The sequence below is a fragment of the Motacilla alba genome, chromosome 4, assembly GCF_015832195.1.
Source record: "Motacilla alba alba isolate MOTALB_02 chromosome 4, Motacilla_alba_V1.0_pri, whole genome shotgun sequence".
NCBI classification, from domain to species: domain Eukaryota; kingdom Metazoa; phylum Chordata; class Aves; order Passeriformes; family Motacillidae; genus Motacilla; species Motacilla alba.
The window spans coordinates 31,260,611-31,282,084 of NC_052019.1; the positions used below are offsets into that span (position 1 = coordinate 31,260,611).

Here is a 21,474-nt window from a genome sequence, read left to right on the forward strand (position 1 = left end):
GGTGTGAGCCATACATGCAAAACTCTGTGGAATAAAATAGTTGCTAAACATAATTAGCTGAGCTGTGTTGGAGTGTGGCAGTTCACTGTAATTTAGGTTTTTATTCACTTAGCCTAGCATTCTTGGCGAAAGAAGCGAATGGTTTAATAACCTCCTGGACAGAGTGGCGATGAATTAAAAAACTAACGTCCTGTGCTGAATAATTTCTTACAAGACAAATTTCAAAAGTATTGTTTTAGTAAAGGCACACATGCTTTTCTGTGAATCTCAACATTTCAAATATTTAGCTTGGTAGATAATGTGTGGCTTTTTTTGACAGCAACTTTCTTGAATAGCATATCAGCTCATATACAGTACAAAAATTCTCAGATGAAAAACTGACATCATTAGAGAGGAGGGCTCTTCATCCTCCTGTGTCTTAGAAACAAGGCTTGAAAAAAGTGCTTTTTATTTGTTCATGTGGTGATATTTATGTAGCAGGTGACAACATTTTTCTTGGTTACTTCAGTAAAATAATGTTTGTACAGGTAAAGTCCTCAAGACCTGGTTCAAGTATGCTGTTAATGGTTAACTCTTAAAGGAAATAATTTGTATTTTAAACATTAAGATGAAGTTCTTAACATAAGCTGCTGTGGTCAGGTTTTCAAAGCACAGAAGTTGATGGAGTACAGCAATGCAGGAATCTTACTCATTTGCTTCAAGTACCTAATTCTACAACAGTGTTCACTGTGGGTGCTCTTTTAGAATATAAATTATATATTTCATGGGGCAAAAGGAGTGACAGGTTTTGTTCCTTTGAGATAGCACAAACAAAAGTGCTTTGCCCCTGAATCAGGCTGTCTTAATGCTGTGAAGTCAGGAAGCCATTAGATGTTCTTGGTGGTATGGTAATCATGAATAAGTACCATGAATTTTTATCTTATAAATTTTACTAAAAACTGAAGTGATGCATAGGGAAGAAAAGGTGACAGAATTGCTTTTTGGTAGTTGTTGATAGTTTCACCATTTTTAACAACGGTCATTTGAATTTCATAATAAGGTGATACTTTGGAGATTCTTGCATAGAAGTTACTATATAGAACTCATATTAAAACACTGAGCACAAATTGTTTTATGAGACTTTAAGACAAATGCTGGTCCCTTGTAAGTGTATCTATCACCAAAAAAAAATTGTGAAATGAAGAAGCCCAAAAATTATTTTAGAGCCGCTGAGCAGATCTGCTTTGTGGTGCTTCTGCAAGCAAGTCCCCATATGGTAGCATTCCAACTATCACATGTACATTCTTATCTGCTTTCTAGAGGCAAAATGCAAAACTTTTGTATGGTAGTAGTTGTTCTGTCCCTTTCTCTTTGCTGTATGGTAATACAACAATGTATATTGTTGACCATTAATGTGTACAGGCCACTACAAATTGTTTATTGCACATTAAGTGTAGCAATGTAGTGGTTACTTGCAGGTGATGTATTAATGCTTAATATTAATAGTAGTCATTTGTATTTACATAGTCTCTAAAATAAAAACAACAAACCAAGAAAGCCTGTATTGTGTTTGATGTTTTAAGTGGTGGAAGAAATTCCATAGTCTGTAAAATTTGTTTACATAGAACTTCCTTGTATGAAACAGGTTTTAGTAAATATGAAATAATTAAGGGGTTGGGTCCTAAACTGGAGTAAAAGGGCACTGTTGACCTCAGTTGAACTTCACTGGTTTATAACAGCTGAGGAAATAGCAGAAATTATTTGCATTCTTCGCTATTTCTAAGACTGAAGGATAGAGAAAAGAGCTGACCAGAGGGCAAACAGAAAAAATTATGAAGTGTTACAGAAAATGGTACATTTTAGTTTGGAGTAGGACTTTTTATTGCTAATGTAAGGCAAATATGTATTAACTCTGATGACTGACTTCTTGCTTTTGGTTAATTTAAGTAGTGGTTTGGTATCATTTAAGTGAAGCTGATACCCTACTTGTGCAAAACTTCAGAGGTCATCAAGTTTAAGCACAGTTTCCTTGCTTTTAGCAGAAAAGTAGAGGAATTCATGCTTATACTAAGTGCAAGGTTTCTTCTTGGAGGGATATAACATGCAGCATTTAGTTTCTGTATGCTTATGGAAATAAAGAAGCTTTATGCATGCACAGGCAGCTTTTGTACAAGTTCAGGTGTTTGGAAGACTTGTGCCTGATACCCACTGGAGATAGGGTACGTAAGAGCAGCTGTCTACACTCACTGAATTGTGGTAGATGTGACTGAGGTATGGATTTGTGTCTTTATTGCTCTTTAACTCAGGCCATAGCTTCATCTGGTATCACTATTGCTAAGATCTGCTAAACTGAAGCAAATTATCCAGTTTCTTAAAATACTGGGTAGAGTGATGGATTGTATTTGCCAGCCAGCAGAGAGGCCATGAGACACAATGGGACACTCAATATAAAATATGAGTACCAAGGGCACAAGGGAACAGTTAATAATTTTTGAAACCTACAGTTCTGGTTCACTTAATATTCAGAAGCATTTGCTGTTTCAGAGTTTCTGCACTTCATAAAAATTCAGTGGTTTGTGGATGGCATGGCCTTAGTTACTAATTCACTGCTGATACGTTCACAGGGCCTTATCTTCTACTCTAAGTCTTGTTTATGCTGATGTCACTCAGCTGAAGACCGTGCAGCATGGTCCTGCACTAGAGAACGGATACAGCTTATATCTTTCTTTAGACATCCACAGAGCCTGTAATCACATCTGTTACCATGTCTAGTAATACAGTTTGTTGACATAGTTCTTCTCTCAGTAAGACAGTCTGCAATTCTCAAACCAAAGTCATATTCAAGAACCCTCAATTGCTAGACACTGATTGTACAGTGTACTTCTTTACCATCATAATAACTTATTGAACAATTGCAAAGTGTTTCTTTTTATTTGGTACATTTTCTACTGGCTTTGATGTTTTACAATAAAAAGGCTTCCCCCCACATTAAGAATTTTATTCAGCAGTATTGATTGTTTTTACTAATGGGTCAAATTTGATGGCTGTTGTCAAAGCAAACTGAGAATGCGTGTTGTGGTTTACCCCAGACAGCAGCCAAGCCCCACACAGCTGCTCCCTCACTCCCCCACCAGCAGGACTGGGGAAGCATTGGAATGGTAAAAGATAGAAAACTCGTGGGTTGAGATGAAGGCAATTTAATAGAGAAAGCAAAAGCCACACACTCAAGCAAAGCAAAGCAAAACAAGGAATGAATTCACTGTTTCCCATGGGCAGGCAGGTGTTCAGCCATCCCCAGGAGAGCAGGGCCCCATCACATGCAACAGTGACTTGGGAAGACAGAATCACAGAACCACTGACTGACAGTGTGGATTTTCGAAATGCTCAATGTTTTTTGGTATTAGCATTGGCTTGCCATGTGATGTAAAAATTTCTGTCAAGAGTGATTTATCTGTTGTACAGTCTTTCATTGTAGTGGTTGTGTTGAAACCACCAGTTTATTGTAAAATAGTGAGAACATGTGTTCTTTAGTAAGAAAAAATATAATAATTATACTGAAAAACAGTGTGACAGACACTTAGAAATGAGTTGGAAAGCACATATAAGCAGACATCTCTTACCTAAGCAAATAACGAGTTATATTAGATTACTGTGCTATATTAAAAAATCAATGAAATTAATTCTAAACAATGTATCACAGGTAGGAGTAGTATAGAAGGTTTTTAAAGAGGAAGTATGAACATGATATCATGGGGCAGCTGGTTTCAAGGAGGTATAAATTATTCTAAATAAGAGCAGAATTTATATATTATAGCTATATAGTGGAAGGGAGTAGGAGAAAAATATGAATCTTACCTTTGCTTAAATCTGGTGTTTGCCTTGTGGTTTCTTTAAGGTAAATGATACTACATTAAAATATGCTTGAGGGCAAGGCACTGTTGCTGTGTCAGTAGTTAAATTGAGGTGAATCATAGGGCAGAGGTAAAGAACTGAGTGGAGTTGCATGGAAAAGTGTTACTTTGCTTTACAGAAATTGCTTTGAAATTACAGAAAGTATTCTAGACTTTCCAAGCAAATCAAAACCTGAACATCAATGTCAAATTTCTGTGAGTAGAAATTCAGATTAAGATAATTTTTTGGAAACATTTAGTTTCTGTTGCTCTTCAGAGCAAATTTACAGTGAAGTAACTTGTATTTAAACAAAAGCTTAGACTAGCCAAAAAATCAAACAAGTAACTTGTTTTTAAACAAAAGCTTAGACTAGCCAAAAAATCAAACATGTAACTTGGAAAAAAGCTAACAAGTAAATAAAGCAAAACAGGACCTCTTAACAATTTGCAACTTATGCACCATTTTCCATAACTGCTACTCTTTTCTGTGAACATTTTTCTGTGAAAAAGTCTCTTCCTTCAAAATGTTGTGTTTGGGTGGTAATTTCCACCTCATCAAGTTTACAAGGGAGTGTTCATTGCAATAACCCTATCAAGAAGTGCACATTGGTCAGCAACAGGGCTGATGCTTCAGAGTGGGATTTTGAGTGAGAGGGAGGCTTCCAAGAGGTAAGAAAGAATGGGGTGAAATTACAGCCAAAATACCAGAAAGCAGAGAGGTGCACACAGCCACACCTTTGAAATTAAAGGAGTTAATTTAGGAACTTTCTGAACCTATGCCATTGATAACACTTAGAGCAAGTGGAGAGGAGAAAAATTATCTCAGATCGCCTTCAGAAATGAGGATAGGATGCCAAGAGAGTGAGACAGTGTGGAGTTAGACACACAGGTGAAAAACTGAGTATGAAAAGAATTACAGTACTGAAAGAAAGGAAGTAGGGAATTTCAGCAAGACTGTAGAATAGAAAGAAAAAAATTGATGTGCATCAGCAATAATGCAGGTCTTTTATTCTCTGAAACTGTTAGTTTCTCAAGAACTATATAATTTTTAATTATTTTAAATAGAAATCAGAATACTAATCTGTCTTGATCAAAAATTTCCTTTAAAAGGCAAATTGAATCCTACATACATTCCTTTGTTAATGCACGGAGTTTCAGAATTATCTCATATTTTGATTGGAAGTACTCTGATACCATTTCATTTAGATGGGAGAAGGAACATCTTACTACTTCAAATGTTACTAATCTTCGGGGGAGGTATTTACATCTCCTGGGACAAATTTAAGGTGATGGCTTTTTGGAGATACTAAACTAGCTTTTTACATTTTAAAAATTATTCCTTCTTTTGGGCTTCTGGTTTCTTGTACACTGTGTTTTGTAAGCAGCACCAGTAACTGCTGTAAGGAATGAAAAAGCAATTGTGTTTTCAGTTCATTAACTTTATTAATTTGACAGCTTTTCACAGATAGCTATTTCATGACTTCAGGAAATTTCAAGACTAGTTAGCATAATTTCTTTATTGGATGAGAAAGATGCATGTTTAAAAATGCAGTTTGAGTTTAAACCTTCTTCCTTTTCATTCAGAAAGTTCAGGTGAAATATCAATATTTGAGTCACTCTAAATTTCTTAAATTTCATTTAATGTTGGTCCTTTAAATGTTGAATCCTGTAAAAAAGGAGACACTTACTTCTATACCCACCTGCCATACAGTCCTCTCTTACTGTTTCATGTGACTAATTATTCATTTTTGGATCTGAATGATTGTGAAATAACTGAATGATTGTGATTGTGAAATAACTGAATGACTGAATGTGATTGAATGACTGATTGTGATTGTGAAATAACTGAATGATTGTGATTGTGCTATAAGCCAGACTAATAAATATAAAAATCCTTACGAAGCAGATATTGATGAATTCCATAGTTAGTATATATTCAGGCCTATAGCCCCATGATTTTTTAAAGATTTAAAACTGTTACCAATCTACTATGTAGGACTGCAATGTGTAAGATAATTAAAATTTACTAATTGCCTCTGCAGACTCTTCTGTCTGCAGAAAAATCTGGAAATGGTAACTTTAAAGATACTGTATTGCATTGTGAGGCTTGCTGGGCTGCTGCCCAGTAGCTTGTAAGTAACTTATGAGTGCTGAAAAACATCCCAGAAAGCTGCTGAGAAAACCAAGAACTGACAGAGCACCCAGACACTTCTTCCTGACAAAAACCTTCGGGTTTTCATATGGCTGTGCTGAAAGGAGGAGGTTACAGGCTGCCGTGACAGTATTGGAACATACACTGTTCCCATCACTGTTCACTATGAGCTCTGAATCCTGTTTAAAGCTCTAGATTTTCATACAGTGGTGACTGAAAGCAATAGAAAGGTAACAGTGGTATCCATGTCTCTCTGTTTAGTTTGTTGATAGTAAGATTTGTTTACAGTTAAATTTCCATTTTTCAAGCTATTTTAAATAAATTTCCTCTTCAGTGAAAAAAGTACTGTAACTTGTTATGCCACTTAACAATCAGTGTAGTGTATTAATTAAAATCATAAAATGCATTTACCTTAATGATACTTTCTTCTTCTGAACACTCCTAAACAAAATCAGCATGCCTCCATGTTAGCCTGTGCACATTCACGTGAAATACATGTGCTGGAGTTGAAGCCTGTGTCGTTGTTAGGTGCATGTGGGTTGGCATGCAGCTGAAATCAGTTGTGCTCTACAAAGCAGGGGAATTTAATGAGCAAGTAACAGTGGCTTTCGAAATGACACACTGCTTCAGTGCACTGGATGGTAGGTGGCTGTGGTTATAAAACTATAATTAAGAGTGTGGGAACTTAGAACATCTGCTAAGGGAATGGCACTTATTGTTGCCAATTTAAAATAAATAAACACATAAAAATGCCTAGTGCTGTAAAACTGACATTAAGATACTGGGTACACCAGATTAAGATGAGGACATAATTTTAATAATTATATTAAGTAATCTGGGGGGTAGTGTGTGAAGGAAGATATTCTGTCATGCTGCGTTATGTCATCTATCCCCCTTTTTGTTATTCATACCACAGTTGATGAGGTTGAACAGCTGGTATTACAGCAAGGCATGTAACTGATCTATGTGTTTTCCTGAAACAGATCCCATCCCGTGTGCAGGCACTCCCCGAGTTAGCTGAGTGACGCTTAGCAAGCAGAACAATGAGCCCTAAATAGCACTTGTGGTGGCGTCAGAGCTGGGGCTGCTGCAGGTACATTTGAGCTAATCTGATGTAACACACTGCCTTTGGAACCAGTGCTAAACCCACTCAGTCTCATTGCCATCCGTGCTCCTGGGAACGTACCCTTGGCAAAATGTCACTGGGTGGATAGAAAGCAGAAAAGGCTTTGTATATATACTATCATATATGATTGTAATGATGAAACAAACCTTGTCTTAAAACTAACATATTCAGTCATTTTGTTTAGAACTGCACTGTTAGCCTCTGTTAACTAGCTGCAGCAGATCCATTGTCTGTTTAACTATTATCATAATTTGCTCGTTTAAGATTCTGTTTCAAGTTTCTTGTCAAAAGCTAGAGATCATGGTTCTACAATGTAATGGGTTTTTTTACATTAAAAATTCTGGTCCCCTATAGTTTAGCTAAATTGGACTCACTGGCTGGAATACAGTGAAAAACTTCAACACAGCTTTGATAGGAATGTGACTTTTCCTTCTCATTACAAAAAATCACAAAAAATCACAAAAAATCACAAAAAATCAGTTTGCAGGTGCTCAGTAGAGATTTGGCAAAAGCAGAATCTGAAAACCTATTCCCATTGCACATGAATGGAAAATTAGAACTGAGTACTTGAATGCTTTTAAGTGCCAGGGCTGGTATAGGGAATGAGAGGGACTATTCATGTAGTTAGTACTGCAATGAATGCTAGAGCAATCTGAAAATGAGGTGATGGTGTTTGCTATTCTTTCAGACCCACTATAGACCAGTCTTTGCAGAGGAAAAGGCTGCCTGGCTTGAAGACTGAGGGAATAAGAGCGATAGACTGTGACAAATTGCCTTTGGCAGGGGAAGGAGGAGTTTGGTTTGAAGAGTACTAGCAACAAGCGGGGAATTGAGTGAGTTAAGAGAGATAAGACTGGCTAGGAAGGGATCTAGGGCTGAGAGCTTAGAAGGCAGATGTTTGTCTAATGGCTCTAGAAAAGGGATTTGGATGTCCCTGTGGTGCCAGATAATGAGACTTCAGTTTTTCCCCTTCCTTTCAGAAGGAAAGAAAATCTAGAAGGTGGTGGGCAAAGGAATTGCCTTGGCATTGTGAAGGCTGCAGTAGGAAATGCCAGCTGATGCTCCCTGTACTGCTTCAGCTTGTTCCCTCAGTGTGGATGTAGTTATTGCAATTGTTTTATAAACACTTGTTTCTGCAAATCTGTGGCTTCATCCAGAATACAAACTTGATCTCCTCAGGGGATGTGGGAGAAGGTTTGGGTAAGGAATGGAGTCAGTAGGAGACTATTTAAGGTGCTTCTTCCATCTGCTGGCACAGTTTGCTTTGGTAGTAGGGAACTAAGAGAGTGAAAACTGATCCTGACTTGTGCCCCTCCCTCTTCATTCCTGTGCTAGTGGGTTTTGTACATTATTGTGGAAGAGCGTGGAAAGCTCTGACCTGTGGGTGGCTGGCAGGCAGATTCCATGCCCTGCACAGCCACAAATGGCAGTGCTGTACAGGCACTCAGTCACCTCTCGGGTGATCCCTAACCTTGTCCCATGCTTACTGCAAGCCTGGCACAAACCTCTGATGTTTTCTTTCAGCGTTTCTGTGAAGAATGAACCTGTTTTGTGTGCCATCTCACAATTGATCCAATAACATTCTGCTTAATCTTTGTGAGTTTTAGTTTTAGACGGTTTCTGATTTGCTCTAGAATCAGTAAAGGATGTGCTCGTTAGCAGAAATCTTGAATGTGCTGGTGAAGAATAAGGTATTGAGAGGGAGAGAGAAGGATAAGCATACAATCTGAAATTTACCAAATGTCTAGAACTTTTGAAATTCAGCTAGCTGGTACAGGTAGTTAGTATTAACACTCCTTGCATACATGAGTTAACTATGCTCCCAACTATAATGGTTGGTAGTTCTTTCTTTGGCTATTTATGTTAGGAAGAATTGTAACTTTTTTGTTGTTGTTCTATATAGAATTGAGGCATGTTGGATTTCATGAGGTCTGAAATCAGCTGACAGTACAGTGCACATACTTGTGTTGTAAGCAGTAGCAGTGGCATTATTTTGATGGCTGTTATCTGGAGGAGTGAAACTCAATGAAATGAAAATTGATGATTGTGCCCCATGGGAAAAGGCAAAATACAGTATCAGCAAAACATTCAAATTCAAGCTTGCAAGGCTGATTATTCTGGTTTTTGTGTGTTGTACATAAGGAGTTTTCCTTAGTTTTGAGAGCACATAGTATTGCAGCTGTTAAATATCTTTCCTCTAAACAGTTATGTCTCCAGTGGACTACAGCAATGCAAAGCTGTGCTGTGATTCTTGAGAAATGGCAAAATGTGCTAGGAGTTAATAAGATACACTGCATGGTATAAGGCAGGCTTTATAGCAGGATGGAAGATAGAAGTTTATAGCATTTAAGTTGCTGTCAATGATGAGTCATTTAGAGATTGAGGCATTATAAGTCAACATTGAAGACTGAAAGACCAGAAGTATTTCTTGTGCAGCAGACCAACAGTGTCTGTTCAGACCAACAGTGTCTTGTCTGTTCAGACCAACAGTGAATAAATCTACTCTAGGTTTTGCTTCACAGCTCCTTAATCTAAACAAAAATCTTATAATCTTCCTTTCCACCATTTTGTTGCTCTTTAGTTCTTGTCATTTTGGGTTCACAGGGTAGATCTGCAGATGTACCAACAAACCTAAACTGGAAGATGTGGCTGAAGGAAGGGGCCTCACATGCTTCCTGTGCCAGGAGGTCACTAAGTGGGTGTGTCAGTAGGTCTGATTCTGGTCTGCAGGGCTAGAGTAGAGCTGATCTGAAGTCAAGCCCCTGTGTGGATGTCAGGGTTTGACACTTACCCTTTTACTGGAGAAAGTTACTTTTGCTTGCAAACGCTGAAACACCCTTTGGAATTGAATCACATCGAGGCAGTTCAGTGAGTTCCAACTGTGTTAGTCATCAATCCATGCAGAGCTTGGAATGAATGTAATGGAAAAAGCTTGGGTTCAACTCTTCATCTTTTTAGACAGCAGAAATATTTTGGTTGTTTTTGTTGTCTTCCTCCTGCCTAACAAGGCAAATTAAACTGGATGCTGTGTGAGAGAGAGTTTTATGGCTGGGTTAATAAGGTCTATGCATTTATCCATATACAGCTCCTAAGTCTTCCTTCCTGTATGAATTCACCTTTATCTAACAATGATAGAATATATTGCCCACTTGGCTCTGGTAAGATCTGTATTCTCTCTGAGAATTCATCATGGAACTTATAAGCCTTCAATACTCCCAAGACCTCTGCATCTCTGTCAAGCTTACCAAAATTGGTCACAAACTTTAAGTGCTCAGTAGAGGGGTACTGAAAGTTTTCCTGTACAGTCCCTTCAAATTAATATTTTAGAACATAACAAGGATTAAAATCTTTCACTTGGTATTTTCTTAGTTAGTCTTTTAAGTTATAGTTATTCTTTCTGGTTTTATGTGTGTGTTACAAAAGTATTAAAGCAAAATGCTGCTCCTTCAGCATACTTAAAAGAATATATTGAGGAGTCTTGTATCACCTCACCCATTGGTCCAGCTCTCTTAGCTGAACGTGACATTACCCAGTAGTTCAGGGAAGCATATTTTTATATTTTAGACAAAACCAATAGAGGCAAACAGAAATGGACATTTCTTTCTTGAATTAACACTATTCCCACTGTTTCTATAGGGAGTGGTATTGACTCATGGGGGGAAAAAGCCCTATTTGAATGAGTTCTAATTTAGGTAGAGATTTATGCATGTTTTGTCTGAAATTGATGCATATTACATACCTAATAGAAAAGAGCAAGAATGCATTGTTTGTCATACAGTATAGAAACAGAAAATTAGACAATACTTGAAGTATTCAAGTGAACAGTAATTTGCAAAGTTCTGGAAATGAAACTTAAACTGTCTTATGTTCCTGATAACTTTGGTAGTTACCACAATCTAAAGAATCCAGATTTAACCCTTCAGTGATGAGTTTTTGACAGGAACATAATTCTAATGGTATTTCTCTTGAGAAAGATGGAGAAGTAGTTGGATATTGTGGGAATATTTGTATTTTCTGGGAATATTTTTATTTTAAATAAAATTTTAAAGAATGTCTAAAAGATTTGACAGGTGAATTCTGGGTACCATTGTTTAAAATTTGTATTTCCTAAAAGACTAATACTTCATCATGATGAAATGCAAATTTTCAAAAGTTCTAAGAACATGCAGAATACCTTTAAGGCACTCTGTCTTACAGTGGAGTTTTTTGTAATTACATTTGTGCACACCAATCCACTGCATATTTACTTCAGTGACATGCTCCCATACAGTAATCTTGAATAATTTCCAGCTTATGGAATTAGTCAATTTGATCAAATACAGTTCCTGTAAAACAACAGCAAATGTGGAGGACAAAAGCAGGGGACAAAAATAACCACCACTAAAGGCTAGAAATTAAAAATTTGTTAGTATTAAAAACAGTAGTAGGTGCCTGGATAAAAGGGTAAGAAATGTGAATTGGAGTCAGCAAGTTAATGGAAATTTTCTTTTAATCTTTATTCAGTTAATGGAACCTTTCTCCTTTTTTATTTATATTGAAGTAGTAAAAATAATGAAAAAAAATCACAAACACCACAAGCATGACTGGAATTATTAATTAAATTTACTGTAGTGGTAGAGGAGGAGATGCAGAATGTAAGAGCAGCAATTTGTCCTCCTTGTTCCTTTTGCAGCTGTAAAAATAACCAGTAAAATGTACAGAATGTTGTCAGCTTGAATAACTTTCTTGGTATCCTCGTATAGTTGCATATAGTGTCATTTTAGGAAAATGTTCTGCTACTGAAGTATCTGAGAAGTATTTTGACATGCCAGCAAGTACCTATTTAGAACCAAGTGCAGAAATTTTGTTTGTTTTCCACTACATACCAAGTCAAAATAAGTATCTAGTAAAATTATGCTACAAACAGGCAAAATTTTAAGCTTCATGTGTTTTTTCTAGAGAGAGAGACTTAGGTTGGTACCAATTTAAATGCAAGTGTTTGAACTTTTTCTACTGATGCTATGTGCACAAAGACTGCTGATAGAAACCTGCAGTTTAGACGCATGTAGTCTTTGTTTTTCCTATCAGACAAGTAGTAAATTTTCTATGTTTCATGAAGAAATATGGGAAAAGATGATACCAGTTTCTCCTAATCTTGCATTTCTAGCATTCTCAGAGAAATTACATTAGGAAAAGTCTCTGGAAAGAAGTTCCTGTGTCATCAGATTTATTCCCCTGCATTCAGACTATCACATTTTTCACATATGCTTGACAAGTTCAGAGTCTTAAGTGTGACCACATCACTCCTGACAAGTGCTTCAGACCTTGATAATTCTCATGAATAGAAATTGCCTTGCAATTTTCAACTCACATTTAAGATACATGAAATGGTTAATAGTGCTTTTATTTCCTCCACTTGCATCCAATCCCTTGAAGTGCTTATAGAGAATAATCAGCTATAGACTCCTGTGGTGGATTTTCCTGTATCTGATACTCTTTGAACATTTGTACATGGGAATTAGAACCAACAGCCATTGTCCAACACAAAGTCTTAGCAGCACGCTGAATAACAATGTTAGTTTTGTATTTGCTGAGGAAATAGGCTCAAATATCTGATCTGCTGTAAGTTAGATACCAGCCTAAGACAGTTTGTTTGTAGTACTGCAGATGATCCAGGAAACAGCTTTTGTGTGTAGAGATTACCCTGGTCACGCACTTACTGCTGCGGAGTACAATGTGACTTGTCTGTTGTGTTCCAGTAGAAGTTTATGACCAGGTACAAATGATTCACCATCCCAATTGGTCCATTATCTGATCAGTACATTTCCAGATAGTGTGCATATGTGTAATGTGTACAATGGCACTGCACTTAGCATGAGGATCTTTTAAGAAAAACTTTAAAGTTAAAATTACAGAAACTATGATGTCAATTGTCTGCCTGTTTTTATCTTTGATTATCTGTCTCAAAACACTTTAATTAGAACTAGACTTCTAGCTTCTGTGTATTCAGATCCTTGTAGAGTGAGGCAGTGTGGTCTAGGGCAAACAGTATTTATGCTTGTGTTTAACATAAAGCATAGAAATAGTTCTGTGGGGCTTTCATAAAGCACATACTAAAGCATATGCTAAGCATATGCCTTGCTGGTTTGGATCTTAGTAAAAATCCCCTACCATTTTGGGGACTCCTTAATGTCCTTGTTGCACATTATTAAACTGAAACATGGGGGAGCCATTTTCATTATAGGCATCATCTGCCTGTGCTCCATCAAACATGTTCTCATACACAGAGTATATTTGCATACCTGCTCATAGGCTCAGCAGGAGAGACCTCTTCTAGCAAGGAAGTTTCAGGACAGCTGTTCCTTTGTGCAAGTGTTGTTGTCACAATCTAAATAAACATTTGGGGTTTATTAAGTTTTCATTGCATTCTCATTGCCGTAGTTTTCCTGCTAACAGTAAACATCTGAAATAATTTCTTTTAAATAGGGAGAGAAATAAAATAGTCAGCTTCACTGTACTTTCAGAACTAATGCTTCATACTTTTTTTTACACCCCATCACTGAGTGTATGAGTTGGCATATGAGCTATATTGACTTGTTGCGGAGCAGGAATGCTCTGCAGAGTCTTAATGATGTGCATTAAAAGAATATAATGCCACATGCAAAATAGGATCCTGCCTGGTAATAAATGTGTGTTTGTAGATCACCTGTAATGTTTAAACTCACTGAATTAACAATCCTTGTAATAAACTCACCACTGATTCAATTCCTTAACTTTGCAGATATTTTCTCAAGTAGATTTACTCTCTCAAGATCAAACAGTGAAACTGGCAAGCACCATTAATGAAAGTCTGACACTCCCTCATGCAAGTCAGGAAAGCTCCTGTCCTCTCCAAATACCTGGAAACTGCTCTCTACCTAAGAAAATGAAAATCTATAATTTTCCAGCCAGACACACATATCTATCCTGCTGTTGATCCATCTGCACTCTGTGTTCTAAATCAATTGCTCCTCTCACCAAAGGTCCTTGGAGTAGAATTCAGTGCAAAGGATGGTAACTGTAAAGAGATGTACTGGAATTAGATTTAGAATTAATATAAACACTCTGTAAGAAAAATATATTTAAATCTCCTTTTTAGAATATCTTTTGTGAAATGGCAAAGAGTAAATAACAGAATCACAGAATTGGTATGGTTGAAAGGGACTACATTGGGTCACCTGGTCCAATCTCCCTGCTCAGGCATGGTCATCTGAGAGCACAATGCACAGAGGGTTCTTCTGCCTTAGGTGCTTGAAGATCTGAAAAAGAATGGAATTAAACCCCTAACAGTAAAGTCATGCTTCTTGATTCATGAATAAACTGAGGGTGGAGAAACCTTCCTTGACTTCTCACTAACCCTTTTTATAGCTCCATATGAATGTGGAACAGAAGGGCTGACAGAATGTTTTCCTTCAGCACCCCACACTTCAGAACTTACCGGGAACAGAAGTAACTACAAGTAGATATCAGGGTCTCCTGGAGAAAATAGAGCAGATGTCAGATTCCCACAAGTCTTTTCAGTAACCTCTTGCAATGCAAAGAATTTCTGAGCTGTTAATCACTGTAATATTATCAAGGATATGTATTTAGTGAAACTAAATGTAGCAAAGGTAACTACAGTTGTATGCAACCCAACAGACCCATTTTTGTGCATTAGCATAGTCATTCATTTCCTGCTGCATTAGCTCTTCCAGATGTAGCTCACTATAGAAGAATGCCATGAAGATTAATCCAGGATTTCCCTCTGCAAAAGTTAGGCCTGCTAGTGTGCTTGAAGTTAGTGTTCTTTTACCTCAGCACCAAAGATCAGGTGTGAGCCCTCTCCAGGTGACTGATTTTGAAAACTCCCTCATTGCAGTGGTGCTTTGTGTTCACTGACCCTTGCAGGCCTTTGTTCTGCCCCAGCACTGGCTGGCTGAGAGCTGAGCATCCCAGCTGATCACTGGGTGTGCATCTTGGCACTAAAGTGTCTGATGCTTCCAGTGCAGCATTCATTGCCTCTGTCAGGGGCAAACCCATTCCCAAAGAACAGTTTTCAGGAGGAAATTAAGAAAGAGCAGAAGTACAAAACAAAACCAGCCCGTTCCTCCCCCCACCACTTCCTTCTTGAAGCAAGGATCTTAAAGACTGATTGAAACAATGTTGAATAGAATTATTTCAGGAATATGGTATTTAATTTCATTGCATTCATTTGGCTTCTACCCCAGTATTACTAAGTATTTCAATGGTGCTTTAGCTCCTTAGAAGCAGAGAATTCAAAATAATTTTAGTATTAAATACAAGGCCTACAGTTTTCATGCATGAGATTTGGATTGCCTTATTTACATGCATATCTTTTAGGTATCCAAGACTAAAAGTTGTTTTTCAGCAAAATTAGATTCATGTGGAAAAATTAGTGATTTGTATGAGGCCCCTCAGTGAGTGTCAGCAGTGTAGCCTAAACTGTTCAGATAGAAGTTGTTCGGAGTACAGAGCTGTAGTGCTGAAACCAAGCTTTGTCTGTTAAAACTTGAGTAAGAGTTAAGCATGCTTTGGGTAAATATATCGAAGCCACCTGCTAGAAGTCATTTTAGCTCTGCAGGGTTCCAAGAGTCCTGTACTTGTTGGGTCTGAAAATAAATATCATGTTGCATTTTGTATCTTACATGTGGTACGGTCAGCAATTCAGTTCCAAGCTAAAAGAAGGCGTGGAAATGGTGTCTCCTCTAGCAGTCTGAAAATGCAGTGGGAATTTGAGGCTGTAAGAACATTCTGTAGCAGTTAAAGAAATTCAAAATTTCAGTCAGAGACCATATATAAAAAAAGAAAAAATTGTCCTAATTTTTATAAGAGCTTTTAAAAATTCGCAGCAGTAGTTTACTGATAGCTGCAGCATAACAATAGCATTATAAGACTTCATTCACTGCCCGTTGTTTATTTCCATAGCTCTCAAGAAATGAAAAAATATCGAAAAATCAGGAAATCTCAAAAAAATTCATCGAAAAATCAGGAAATCTCAAAAAAATTCATCGAAAAATCAGGAAATCTCAAAAAAATTCATCTTTTTTTGTCATAAAACTGACTGAATAATAGCAGCAGAGATCAGATAGTTTCTGAAAAACAGTAATTTTTTCGAGCAGTGGAAATGTCTGGCCTTGTTAGGAATACAAGGGAATATGGCAACATACATATTACCTCAGAGGTACAGTTAATTCAGGGTTCCTGTTGAGTTGAACTGAAACTGGAATTCTGTTTTGATATTTTGTTTACTTGTATTAATTAGTATCCTTATCTCCCATCATAAAAATGGCCCTTCATGCTTACCTTCCAACTTACTCCAACATAGCCAGGCAGTTTATATTTTTAATTTATTTTGTGAAGGTGTGTTACATTACGAAATCTGATTTTACCTTTGTTTTATCTCAAGCTTGATGTGGGAATAGTGCAGTGGGAGAATTTTTTTATTATTATTTTTCTTTTAGCCCTCAGTATTTTGGCCTCTAGTTTGTCTGCCCATTTGTTAAGTAGATTCTGTTGGGCAGTGTACATGTTGCAATACAGCTAAGCCTGGCTAGTATGCAGATGCCACTTTATACTGAGATAAAGCTGTGAAACAAGCGGGCAGTAGGTGGGAAATAGTGTCTGCTTTGTCCCATGACATCAGTGGGTTAAAGTTGGCTGTTATTTAGCATGTTGTGAGATTTCTGCAGTTGTAGTTTGGCTGGTAGTGTTTCACTATTTGTTTGTTTGGAAGTACTGTACAGAGCTGGGATGTCTAAATAGATTCAACCTTTGTGTGCACTTTACATTATTTTGGTGCAAGTTATTATCTTTAAAAAGTGACCTGATTCACTACTCCATTAGGAGTTTTCATAAGGATTCCTGTGAGTGCCAAGACACATGTCCTGATTCTGTGCATGGAAATACATCAAGCAACATTGAGAATGTCAGTGTTGTCTGGGGAGACATATTAAATCACTGGATGAAAACAACCACATCTGCTTATAAATTGTCAAAAAAGACTTGGTAAATTTGGCTGCTTAGAAAATGTTTGGAGAGATCTACTCTTCACATCTTTTAGTTTGCGCAAAGGAGTGAATAAACCTTATAAGCAGTTTTTGAAAATATTTCCGCATTCCTGTATGGAAAATATTTTTAGTTTATAGTTTCAAGACCAGAAGTTAATCACTAGGGTTTTTTTTATCCTACAGCAAATATTTACAAGAAAGTTACAAAACACTTGAAGATAGGGTGACTTGTAATGGAAGTGACAGCTCATCTTTAACTTTGGAAGGACAAGCAATACCAATTTAATTAAAGCAGTGTTAAAATAGGACTGCCATTTGTATCACAGTGATTCTCCACCCCTCCAAAAAGCTCTGCTGCCATTTTGTACCACACATTCTTGTCCTGTGCAAATTAATAGATCGTTTTATTTTCCGCAGGAAATCTGAAGACTTTTATAGCAAATCCTCCAGTGTCAAAATGAACACAGGTATGCTGCATCTGTGAGATTTTTTTGTGTTGTTTTGTGAGCAGAGAAGATCCCAAATGCAATAGAATTTTCATAAACAAATTGCACTTTAGTTGGTGCTGAACTCAAAATAAACAAGATATTTTAATAGTATGCCTGCTTATGTGCATTTGTATCCCATATATAAAATTCACATACATGTTTTTTTATGTATGGACATATATGGATACACAAAATAAAAGTGCATGCTTAGGCTTCTGTGCTTAATTTAATAGTATCAGTTTTGTGCGTGTGTATGTTTTATGTGAAAATACATTGTATGAGGATACAACAGTGATGGAAAAATGTTATTAAAGCATCACATTTTCCTAAGAAAATGCACATGCTTTAAAAATCCCTTATTTCTGTTCTGTACTGTCACTAAATTAAAGGGCGTATGAACCCTGCCCTGTATTATAACCTGCACCTGCATATCAGCTGAGGATAATCTGGAGGATGTGTTATATTTACTGTGCTTTGTATTTTCTCTCAAGTTGCTTTAACAGATGTATTGACCAAATTAAGGACTCTGTAGAAAGTCATCTTTGTGATCTATGACAGCATGATAATATTTGCTCCTGAACTTCTGAAGCCAATAAGATAGTGCTGCTCTTTGTGCTGGAAGAGGGAACAGGCCTCTTAAAAGCAGACTGCTGAAATCCTGGCCTCACTCAGGTGTAAATTTTCAGTTGCAGTCAGCTCTTTCAGGCTCCATAGGTGAGCTGTCTGGTTGCAGATTAACTGTGGTGCAAGGATAGACGTATCCATCCTTTCCAAACCAGTGGCTTTATCATTGACTGCAGTGCTTCACCATGACATGATCTGTGGGACCTGAGGACCAGAACTACCTTTGAAGTCTGAATTTCAGCAGGATGCTCTAAGTCAAAGGGATCAGCTTTTCCATGGTTATAGATGCTATTATCTAGATCACTGTATTAGTCCAGCTTCATGGCTTCCTGTTGTCTCAGACAGCTGAAACTCAGTAGGATCCATTTTTGGAGCACATCTTTTAATACAAAGTTAAAATATATCGGTTCACTTGAAACCACTACGTTTCTTAATAGAGTAAACAGGAGAAATTAAGTTTCTTGTTTGAGGATGTACTTTTGTTCCCCTAAGTTTTGGTTGTTCTTAATTGTTTTTCAAATTCTAACCAAGGTGGTGTGTTTTTCATTTATAAAATACTATTTGAAATTTGTCCTGTCCTCTCTCATTTTTGGTGGAGATGTCTTTCCTAACATGTCAGTCTGCGTAATTCAGGTAGTACTAAAATACGACTTGTTTCACGGAACTGTAATTTCAGACGTAACTTTGCTGATCATCATACTATAATTACATTGTACATTGCCGTCATATGAGTCAAAATCATATGATAGAGGTAATTTTATAGCTTCTACTTCAAAAAATATGAATAAAGAGGTAAATTGCCAATTTGTGCTACTGTGGCCCCGAAGTATGACTTTGTTGGATGTTGCACTAAGATTTTTGGTGTAAGTTATGAATTCTCAGGAGAGAAGAATTAAGATTTAAATAATCTGTGGCTGAATGACTTCTCTCCTGGGGATTGGGAGTCTTCTGATCACACAGGAACCTTAAAAATAGACCCTAAAGACCTGAACACACCTGAAATCCTCTCGTTACTTAAAGATACCATGGTTTTAGGTTGAACTTTAATCTACTCTGCACTTGGACAGTGAAAACATTTTGTTCATCTTCTATGTGCTTGATATTAATGTGTGTGTTATCAGCTGCACTGAAAGGAAGCTACTGACAAAATGTGGCAATTCTTATCAGTTCTATTGAGGTAGATTGTTTTCTGACTGTAAAAAAAAATTAAAAACCTGTGAGTAGGGTGTAAAAGTGGATGTCTTGCACCTATCCTTGCACCTATCTGAAGCATTACTTCAATAAGAATGAGAGGGACTCAGGTGGAAGCTGTTCTATGTGCTGTTCTGGTCTAGCTATTTCCTTTTTTACTTTCCTTTTTTTTAAACTTTTTTCTTTCTACAGTAAACTGTCTTTTCAACATGAGCACTGTAGCTTTGGTTTGGGATTGGTGTTTTGTTTTGTTTTTTTTTATTTCACTGCTTTATAACAGAAATTTGTGCATGGTGCAGTTGTAGGTTATTAGATGTTATTGATTAGCCACTAGTTTGTTTTTTAAATATGTGTTTCATTAATGACTCCTGCAGATAAATGAGCTCTCTAGTTTGATGCCAGTAACTGGTGGAGTGGCAAAGCTAATGTATATGCAGCTTTAAAAATAAAAAGTAAATCCACTGCTTATACTGGGCTCCTCTAATCCAGAGTTCCCTGTGGCTGCAGACTTGGCAGTCTGTCCCAGCAAACCCTCCGGAAGATATTTTTGTCTACAGAGAAAATGTTTTGAAGAGCTTTGGTTTGCAATACTCTACCATATATGGGAGGGATTTTTTAGCATTTGTTGTTAATTCTGTTCCACATGTTAGGAAGGAATATTCAGCAGCATAAGGCAATGAAACATTTTTGCAAAAGCAAAGAAACAGTGGTAAGATATAGAGAAGGTTTTTCAGAAGTATCAAGGGTACTTTGGCTTCTGCTTCCTTTTGGAGTTCAAATGTTGTCATAAATTTAAAATAGTCTCATAGAATGTGTGTGTGTTTTTAAACCCAGAGTAGGCAATCATCAACAGAATCATATTTTAAGCTATATTTAGGGAGTTTCTTCAAGAAGTCTTCAGGTATTTTACCATTTGATGAACATCATTAACTTGGTTGCTTGATTAACTAAGTCACAGAAAACAGAGCTGCCCTGAAACTCACATCAGATTAAAACACAGGGTAAATGTCCTTATTGTTCATTGTGCATATGTGCATGCATAGCTTATGTCGAGGAGAGGTAATTGCATTGAGGAATAAGAAATGGATGGAAGTTAATAGTTAAAACAGATCCTTAGTGTCCATCTGTAAATATTTTGGCTGAATTTCACACAGATCATTCTTGATAAATGCATCTAATTTTAAAGCTATTAAACAAGTTAGCTGTTTGCATTAGATGAAGCACATAAAGAACAGCCAAGAGTGAAAAGTATGCAGTTCTGGAAGACTGCAAATATTATCTGTTTGTTAAAATTATTGATGGAAGTCATTACATGGACTATTCTCTTACATTTTGTCTGGGAGACAAGAACATAATTTCTTGGGTCCATGCAGAGTTCCTGAGCAGATTGTTAAGCCACTTTTAGATCACTGAAGTAAATTAGATGGGTTTGAGTTCCAGGCATTCTACAAAAAAAAATTCAATTTCAGCAGCATGAAAGAACCAAATAATAGGTTTACCTGTCAGTGTAATTTATGTGGTAAAAAACTCATCAGCACATCCAAAAGGGAATTCAGATAAAGTGTGGAAGGAGAGGAAGCTCAAGTAATAGCCTGCTCTGCCAGGATACTCCCAGGCCCATTCTGGGAGCCATCAAAGGCCTATCTGTCTCCATATGCCTGGAAGAACACAGGGACACAAGGGCATGCAAGAACACAATTAGGGTGACCCAAGGAACAAAGGTCTCCCTTGTCCAGGGCCATCCCAGGGCTGTCACCGGAGAGCAGGCGTGGAATGAGTGGCAGGCTCGATGTTTGAGCCCCGCTAGTTGCTGGAATGATCCACTCTGTCCACATGTGCCATTCTCACTGGTGGGCCTTCAGCCAGAGAGGGGAGGGTGGTGAGGCCATTGTGCCGTGCTACAGTGAGTACTTGGAGCTGTGTGTCCAGCCATGTATGGATGTGGTGTGTACATCTGTCTGCTGGGAAGGCATTTCCAGTCTCCCTCCTGGTTGGACCT

The 21,474-nt window shown here is 37.3% G+C and overlaps 1 protein-coding gene across 41 annotated transcripts in view; it reads left to right on the forward strand.

Moving 5' to 3' along the window:
- Positions 1–21,474, forward strand: part of SORBS2 (sorbin and SH3 domain containing 2) — a 194,812-nt gene that overhangs the window by 97,543 nt on the left and 75,795 nt on the right. For 39 of the 41 annotated variants that reach the window (XM_038134776.1, XM_038134779.1, XM_038134774.1 and 36 more), the window contains one exon: positions 17,590–17,639. The exons of the other annotated variants lie outside the window; for them this stretch is intronic. In XM_038134776.1, the coding sequence (XP_037990704.1) occupies positions 17,630–17,639 (10 nt within the window). In that variant the 5' untranslated portion in view covers positions 17,590–17,629. The remainder of the gene's footprint in view (positions 1–17,589; positions 17,640–21,474) is intronic. 41 annotated transcript variants of the gene reach the window in all.